This window comes from Malus domestica, chromosome 10 (genome assembly GCF_042453785.1).
Source record: "Malus domestica chromosome 10, GDT2T_hap1".
Lineage (NCBI taxonomy): Eukaryota > Viridiplantae > Streptophyta > Magnoliopsida > Rosales > Rosaceae > Malus > Malus domestica.
This window is the reverse complement of record NC_091670.1, coordinates 38,355,343-38,364,704: the sequence shown is the minus strand read 5'-3', so window position 1 is coordinate 38,364,704 and position 9,362 is coordinate 38,355,343. Positions and strand designations below refer to the sequence as shown.

General features: G+C 37.4%; 1 protein-coding gene across 1 annotated transcript; it reads left to right on the top strand.

The window, feature by feature from the left end:
* The first annotated feature begins 4,292 nt into the window (after positions 1-4,292).
* Positions 4,293-7,741, top strand: LOC139188713 (uncharacterized). Its single transcript, XM_070806398.1, has 4 exons — positions 4,293-4,453; positions 5,264-6,834; positions 6,962-7,561; positions 7,737-7,741. Exons 1-4 carry the CDS (start codon positions 4,293-4,295, stop codon positions 7,739-7,741), a joined length of 2,337 nt encoding a protein of 778 aa, XP_070662499.1.
* Positions 7,742-9,362: the final 1,621 nt, after the last annotated feature.

The window sequence follows — 9,362 nt, the reverse complement described above, 5'->3', positions numbered from 1 at the left end:
TTCCGTCAACAGCAAAAGTATCCCATATCATCAAGGTCAAACGTACTCTAGATTTGATGGACTTGTTTTGACCCTCAAATTCTTGAGTCGGCCTTATACTCTGAAGGGAACCAGAAAACCCTCCAGCACAGTTCAAGAATAAGCCTGTGGAAAGTTACTTCTTCAAAAGCAAAAGTATCTCATATCATCTCTTCTCCATTTGCTTCTTCTTATCCTGGTAGCTGAATGAGAGACAAGGAGAAGGAGAACAATCAACCGGAAGCCGAAGTCGAACCTCCGATCTTGGGTTGCTTGCTTAGAAGTTTGACTGCTTACCTTGTCTGTCACCTCTTTCGGCAGATCTCCTAGCTCGGCGACTTGGGGAACCCCTACTATAGGGTTTGTATCGCACTTGACCAAGCCCGAAACTACAAGTAAGCTTCAAGTGAAATTGATACATTACCTTGTGCATCTTCATCGGTTAAAGATACCACCCATGGATGGAGGAAAAGTACTTCCAAAGAAGATGCCACATCTACATATGAGACAGATAAGGCACGTGAAAATGATACCACACTTCAGTACTTAGAAGTTTCGTGATTACTCAATGGCTTGGATCTTGCAAGTCCCCAACCGAGGAGCTTCCCTCACTCGGGAACTTAGGGGAGCACTGTTTGTACCATACTTGACCAATCCCGAAACTACTGAGCACCGGTCAACGTTATACCGTCAAGGACCCAGAAGAGCTTCCCTTCAACCAGGAGGCCAATCATAATGCGACACGTGTCGACATCAGAAGCCAATCACAGCTCGACACGTGTCCACATCAGAAGCCAATCACAACACGACACGTGTCAATGTTAGAACAAAACTAGAAACTCTCTTCTATAAATAGGGATCATTCTCCCACAATAATCTCTAATGTCATTTTGTACTAAACTATTCACTAGAACTCACAAAATGAGAGCTTGAACCTATGTATTTGTGTAAACCCTTCACAATTAATGAGAACTCCTCTACTCCGTGGACGTAGCCGATCTGGGTGAACCACGTACATCTTGTGTTTGCTTCCCTATCCCTATTCATTTACGTACTTATCTTCACTAGTGATCGAAGCAACCAAGCGAAGGTCACAAACCTGACACTTTCTGTTGTACCAAAGTCCTCGCTGATTTTGTACATCAACAGGGTGTAATATAATTATGCTCAATTTTACTCTCTCATAATAGCTGGGCGATAAATCGCTAGTCACCTACGAGCCAGAACCATAAATAAGGTCTGTAAGACAAGGTTGTGCACTTAAGTTTGATCCAATATGAGCATATAGTGCGAGAGGTGACGTAAATAAACAGGCATGTACTTCATATCTCTGGCTAAATCATAATCACCCTAAGTGCAGTTTTATAAGTTCAACATTATTCAATCACATATCACATCATCGATGATTCACATAACCAAACATAACTTATCTGAACTTACATATACCTCCACAGCACCAAATTTATATATATATGCAACCATGAAATGCATATTTAGAATATAAAAGCATTTGGCATATTATTTCAAAGCATACTTTCCTTAAAAAATGCATTTCTAGGAAATATATCAAGTATATAAATATATATAGAAAACAAAGTCCACTCACTGGTATGTCGACGGGTCGTAACTCGGAGTCGCCCGTGGATACGCTCGTCCTCGGGATAAGTCTCACCTATATGCAAATTAACTATAAAAATGTTATTTTAAAGCACATAGGCAAAAATAGCTAATAACTTCTCATACATTGCTCAAAATGGGTATATGAATACACCACAGTGACCTACACAACCTCAGAATCATCCCCAAATTTTCAAAATAATTTTCTGACCCTGCACGCGCCGCCACGCGCTGGCCAAGGCACGGCAATACGCGCAGGGAATCCTGACGGATTCTACAAACGGCGTCAGGAATATTCCGTTAAATCATAACTGACGGCGTGAGAATATTCCATCATACTTGACGGAATATTCCTTCATCTCCTACCTCCAGCTCCGGCAACTGTCGCCAGCGCCGGAAACTGGGCAATTTTTCAAACTCCTTAATCTCACTAATTTCTTCACCAAAACTTATGAAATTTAAACCAAAACGAAGCTAAAGACAAGTAGAAACACGATATAACACTTTGGATCCTTGAAATTCACGAGAACATGTCGGAAATTACCTTGACTTTCCGGCCAAATTTAAAACCTGTCGATCTCCAATTTCCGACGTCCAAAATCCTCAAACGAACTATCCCTAGCCTCCTAGGGACCTCACAAAGTTTCCTATAAGCTTCAAATTCCATAAAAACAAGTCATCAATTTTTGCATGAACAGTACTTTATTCGGGGTTAGGGTTTTCACGTGATTTCGAAGTAGTTCTTACCTGTAAGTGGTATGGATGTGTTCGTCTGAGCTTCACGAACACAATGGTGTCATTTTCCACTTCGATCCGTCACGTTTGCAAAGGTTTTGGTTGATGTCCGTACGTAGAAGGGAGAGAGAAAGAGTATGGGAGTGAGAGAGAGATGGTATGTGTGTGGTCCAAAAGCCACAAATCAAAACCAACAATTCCCTTACTTCCAATTGGGTCCAAAAACTTAGGGAAAAATAATAAATGGATCCAAATCCAACTTAAATCACACAATATACTTAACGTCCAAGGGTAAAATTATCATTTCACGTCATCGAAAATTAATTATTAGGGACGGGCTGTGACACATTGTATATTTAATCAATGATAGAAAAATTACATATGGTATATTTATGTTTTATGCCTAAACTTTGTATCATATATTTATATTTTTAGTTTGTACCAACTTTTAATTTGCAACATTTTTTTCAATTTGTAGTATTTTCTTTTTAGTTTTATTTTGTACCCATGTATTAATTTCTTGTAGCACCTATATTTTTTAAAAATTCATTTGTACTCATAATTTTTTAATCTTTTATCTGTACCCTAATTTATTTATAATGTACCTATTCTTCTTTATAAATGTACCACTTTGTTAATATGTGAAATGTACCAATTTTTTTGTAAAATGTACCAATTTTTTGAACACTATGGATACATTCTTTTGCCATTTGTTATTTCTTATTTTTACATAGTTTTTATCCATTTATTCAATCAAAATGTTTGAATTTTTTTATTGTAACCGTTTCTAATAGTATTATAATGAGGGATTTTAAATTTATAGGATTATAAATCTCATAAAATATCAAACAATTAAGGTCAAAACTATAAAAATATAAATATTAATTGTAATACAATGAGGTGTACAAAGTCATGAGACTTTGATTGAGGTGTACAAAGTCATGGGACTTTGTTCAAACTTTGAATACCATTAAGGTTTTAGTAAAAAAATGCTAATAATTATGGACCACATCCAAAATATCCATTTACTTTTGGTAGTGGATAGTAGCATAATAAGCTTTCGAAACACACATGACGTATCAAATCATTGGGAGGAAGCCGTGAAAGGATGTCAACGATTAGCTCCCGCGGCAGATTTGACATGGTTGAAACCTGAAAGGTTGGCTTTGTATTTGACATGGTTGATAAAATATGATAAGAAAACCCTAGCGAACCTAACAAGTTCTTGATGCCAAGTTTGATTGTTATCTTCTCCAGTACCATAATCTGAAGACCTGGAATTCCCTTGAACACAGCTCTCCACAAATCCAAACTCCATTCGTCATCTATTCAATACATGTCACGCTCCCTCGGCATTCGCCATATAAAAAACTTCCACATTCCGAGTCAAATTACAACCATTTCGTAACATAAACCAACATAATTCATTCGTACGACAGCTCATAAGTAAAACGTCAACAGTTAAGTGAGTGAATATTAATTACACTGCGGTTTAAAGAATTTAAAAAACGAGTGGAAAAACTGAAGTTAGATACTATAGAATTGAATATGTTAAAAGTGAGAAAATCTAACAAAGGTTCCCCTACTTCCATAATTACCGGCGTGTTCCCAGTTAAATTTGTACCGGGATGCTGTTTTGAGTGGCAGTGCTGCTGACAGAACGATCCCTTGGTCTTGTTCTCGGAATAATTAAAAGAACTTTAACGAAAAGCTTCCGGTATTGTTTACTTTAACGAAAAACCACATTTTTACACTAAAAAATCAATCATAGTACTATTCATTTTACCCTTTATTTTGTCCTTATCGTTAAGACTCAAAATTTTTAAGCCTTTTTCATTTGTTTTCCTAATAATTAATGGCCTACAACAAACTAGAGTAACGAGCATTTCCATCATGAACACCATCATGCTTATCCATACTCAATGGCGAAGCCACGTGAAGACGAGGAGTGGCGACCGCCCCTCCCCTCGCCGGAAAACACAGATGCAGCTGAGGTTTCGCCTCTCCCCTCACCGGCAAAACCCAGCCCTCCATGTCTGTTTTGGCACCGGAACTGGTTCTGCTGCGTGCAGCAGCAGACTGGGTTCTTTTTTTTCTTTTTAAAATCTAGGCCAAAACGACATCGTTTTGGTCCTGGTAAAAAAAAATTAATAAAAAATTTAAAGTATGGCCTGCGCGTCCCAAAGTTAGGCCCTCCATGTCCCATCTATGTTTCAAATTAGTCAGGCCCCTCCACGTGAAACTTTCAATGTTTGAAAAAAACCAAAAATATATATATGTATTGGGGGGACTGCGTGGCGTGTCCCCCATTCCTTCATTCAGTCAACCCGCGCGTCATGCTTTACCATTCCAAATTTCTCCCTTCACCAATTAGAGACAGAGAGAGTGCAAACTGCTCCTAAAATCCCAGCAACGCCCAACCCCAACGGAACAGAAAATAAATCCCTATTGGCTGATTTCTGTTGGCTTTTTGCTGCTAACAGCAGCCACTCCAGCACTAAGCCAACTTCTAGCTTTCAATTTCAAAGGTAAATTTTTTAATTTCTAAATTTATAATCCCTAACCCTAATTAATTATTTAATACGAATTTTGTTTAATTAGTATAGAATCATATGGTAATGCACTAATATGGTTATTGGTTATTGATTATTGATATGATTCTATGATTATTGATTGATATGAAATTATGAAATTATTTTTTAGGGTGAAAATTAAATTTGAATTTTTGATTAGTTGTATTCATATGATTAGTTGAATGAATTTTTTATTTATTGAATAATTTATATGCTTATTGGTATTGATTAATTGAATTGTTGGTTGGGTTATTATGCATATTAGTATAGTCTACTCTAGGATTAAGAGTCTAAGAATTTTTTTTCTTTCCATTTTACAGTTACTTAATGGAACGATACTATAAGAAACAATGCTTAAATCCTCCTTCAAACATTTCGGGTGGTCTTTCACTTTCAAATATTCCAAGTAGTCATCCTCCTCCTCCTTCAAATATTCCAATAAGTCCTCTTTCGAATATTCCGAGTAGTTCACAACAAAGTGAGCCCACTGAGTTGGATGAAATATTGGCTAATCTTCATACAGACCCTGGATATAGACGTCGAATACTTGATTATCCACCTAATTATCGTGAAGCAATTCGTAGACACTATCTCCAAAATGATCATTGTCAACCTAGAGACCACATTATGCCAAGAAAAGTTAGCAACAAAAGATGTTTTATCACCGGTTGGTTTGATAGGTTTAAGTGGTTGGAGTATATTATATCAAAAGATGCTGAATTTTGCCGTTATTGCTATCTTTTCAAATGTGATTTCGATCAAATGAGTAGCACTAGAAGTGATGTCTTCACTGAGAAATGGTTTACAAATTGGAGGAAAGGACCCGAAAATCTTCGAGCCCATGAGGGAGGTGTTGGAAGCCTTCATAATAAAGCTGTACAACAAGCTAGAGATTTGATGACACAAAAACAACACATTGAAACATTTGTGATTAAGCAAACCGATGAAGCTCGTAATAATTATCATACTTTATTGAGTGCCTCACTTGAGTGCACAAGATGGTTGTTGGGACAAGGTTTGCCTTTTCGTGGTCACGATGAATCGTTGAAATCAAGCAATAGAGGTAATTATTTGGAGCTTATGCAATTTCTTTCCAAGCATAATGAGCAAGTTAGGAAGGTTGTGTTTGAGAATGCTCCCAAGAATCTTAAATATACTTCTTCTGATATTCAAAAAGATATTGTCCGTGCTTGTGCCATTGAAACTATAAATGCAATCACTAAAGATATGGAAGGTGAATCTTTTTCTCTTTTGGTTGATGGATCACGTGATTCTTCAACTAAAGAGCAAATGGCGGTGGTATTGCGTTATGTGAACAAAAAAGGAGAAGCAATTGAAAAGTTTTTGGGTGTGCAACATGTCTCCTCTACAACTAGTAGCCTGCTTGAAGAGGCTATTGAGAGATTCTTTGCTACAACAAATTTGAGTATGTCCAAGTTACGAGGACAGGGCTATGATGGAGCTAGTAATATGAAAGGTAAGCTAAATGGCCTTAAAACAAAGATTTTGAACAAGTATCCTCAAGCATTTTATGTTCATTGTTTTGCACATCAACTTCAACTAGCTCTTATAGGCGTTACAAAGGGAATTGAGGGTGTCGCCATTTTCTTCAACAATGCTAGTATTTTGGTCAATACAATTGGATCATCGTGTAAGCGTCGTGATGCATTTAGACAGAAACAACAAGAACAAATTAAGAAAGCTCTTGATATTGGTGATCTTGAAACGGGTAGAGGGTTAAATCAAGAGAATAGTCTCATGCGTCCTTGTGATACACGTTGGAACTCACACTATGGTACTATAGTTAGTATTATTGTCATGTTTGAAGCCGTGGTGAAGGTGCTTGAATGGATTAAAGATGATACCGACCAAGACAATTTTGGTGAAACAAGTCAGTTATTCCATAACATACAAACTTTTGATTTTGTGTTTCACCTTTTTTTTATGAGACTCATATTGGGAGTTACAAATGAGTTATCACAAGCATAATCAAGATATTGTGAATGCAATGGTGTTAGTGGAAGTATGCAAGCAAAGACTACAATCCTTGAGAGATGATGATTTTGGGGACTTGCTTGATGATGTACAAAAGTTTTGTCAAGAGCATGATATTGTCGTTCCTAACATGGAGGATTTGCATTTTGTACCTGGAAAATCAAGGCGTAAAGCTCCAAGACTCACAAACTTCCATTACTATCATGTGGACCTCTATTTTAAAGTCCTTGATACACAATTAAAGGAATTGAATGATCGCTTCAATGAGGTAAACACCGAGTTGCTTCTTTGTATGGTATGTTTGAGTCCGGTGAATAATTTTGCATATTTTGACAAAGTAAAAATTGTTCGTTTATCTCAACTTTATCCTCAAGATTTTGATCGTATGGACCTCATGAATCTTCCAATTCAACTTGACAATTACATTCACGATATGAAGATTCATAGTGAGTTTTCATCATTGAGAGGAATTGGTGATCTTGCAAAGGAGTTGGTGAAGACCGGGAGGTGTGCAGGCTACATATTAGTGTATAAGCTTCTTACATTGACTTTGGTGTTACCGGTTGCAACTGCTTCTGTGGAGAGAGCTTTTTCTGCTATGAAGATTGTGAAAACACCATTACGTAACAAAATGGGAGATCAATGGTTGAGTGATAGCATGCTTGTTTACATAGAGAGAGATGTATTTGCTTTTATAGATAATGAGCCTATTATGCGACGTTTTCATGATATGAAACCTCGTCGGCAACAATTGTAATTTGTTTATATTGATAAATTATGGAAGACATTACTATATAGAATGATTTGGTTGTTGCTATTCTTTTGAACCTTGCACTCTTTTAACTTCGCCCCTCCCCCCGTCAATTCTTGGTTTCGCCACTGCTTCTGAATATGAAGCCTTTGAGTCATCGTCGGCTATTGCTCCGAGAGATGGCCGGCGACGGAGGTGGGTTGCCTGAGAAGGTTTGGAATCGGGAAGAGAGGCAGTTGTGGGTGACGTGGATTGATCTGATTCGTCGGTGGAAGGGAAGCCGTCGAGAGCGTCGAAGAAGACGTCGTCGTTTTCGTCTTCATTGTTTTGGATGGGAGTTTCTGTAACTTCCATCGCTGCTGCTGCTGCGCTGTGTGGGGTTGGAGTTTGCTATCTTATGAGTCTCAGCTAACCATTAGTTACGTACCCAAAAAACGATGCGTTTTTTCCTTGTCATTGTTTTACTTCTTTTAAGATAAGCTTTGGATTGAGGAAATACTTGAGCCATTAAAACCAAAACTCTGTGTGTTTGTTGCTTGTTATCCCTCTCACCTCTTTCAAACAAAACACCATAAAACCTCTCCTCTTTCTATATATATATATATATGGCTCAAGACTAAAACTCTGTGTTTGTTGCTTCTTATCCCTTTCACCTCTTTCATGCTCTATGCCAGAGATACCTCCAAGATGGTGATGTTAGTATGTAATCGTACTATAACACACCTCTCTCCCAAGGCAGGACTAAAAAATGATCCAATAGTTCAACTGACACACCCCGACCGAGGTCAAGGCATGCTGGCCGTCACGTGAGGGTGACGTAGCCATGTGCACAGTGCGGAAGCGATAAAGATAGCAACTATACGAAAAATTAAAAACTAGATTACTAGAGTGCATTACTAAACAGAAAGTGATAAGAGTTAGTTACAACAGTAAACACTCCTAATCAGAGCATAAAGTCTAGGTGCAGTCCAGTAGGACAAGTACTAGTTATACAGTACCAGGAATGTCCTACTATTATTCAGATAAGTCAGAACAGCCGACAATCCCGAGCCACCAACAACAAGCTTACTTAGAACCTGGAGGGGCGCAAAACAGAAAACATGAGTGGGCAAAAACAAATGTTTTACAAAATCATTTCATTTATCAATATACTAACCCCTCGCTGTAAACATGTATAATTTTCCTAGAATCAAGATATAAGTATATACATATATATATATATATATATATATATATATATATATATATATATATATATATATGAAATCATATCAATTCAATTCATGCTTCACATAATCATATTCATATGTATGCCATGCCAAAATATAACAAAGTAAATAATCCAGGTAAGAATGATTTCATAGAAACATGATATGTTAGCCGGAACCCCTGAGGTAGTCTGGACGGCTGAATTCATAGCTCAAAATTCAATCTGGCCGGAGTCACTACAATGATCTATACGGCAATATATTGCACATAAGTCGGAACCACTAAAGAGGGTCTGTACGACAAGATTGGGTGAAATATAATTATGCTCAACTCTATTCTCTCATAATAGCTGGGTGATGAATCGCTAGTCACCTACGAGTCAGAACCATGAATCTGTACGACAAGACTGTGCACTTAAGTTGGATCCAATATGAGCATATAGTGCGGGAGGTGACGTAAATAAA

Bases quoted from the DNA above. Each gene is read 5' to 3' on its own strand.
- LOC139188713 (XM_070806398.1), top strand. From the start codon at position 4,293: ATGGCGAAGCCACGTGAAGACGAGGAGTGGCGACCGCCCCTCCCCTCG. The intron at 4,454-5,263 runs GTTCTTTTTTTT...TCCATTTTACAG, and splicing joins TGCGTGCAGCAGCAGACTGG to TTACTTAATGGAACGATACT. The intron at 6,835-6,961 runs GTCAGTTATTCC...CAATGGTGTTAG, and splicing joins AGACAATTTTGGTGAAACAA to TGGAAGTATGCAAGCAAAGA.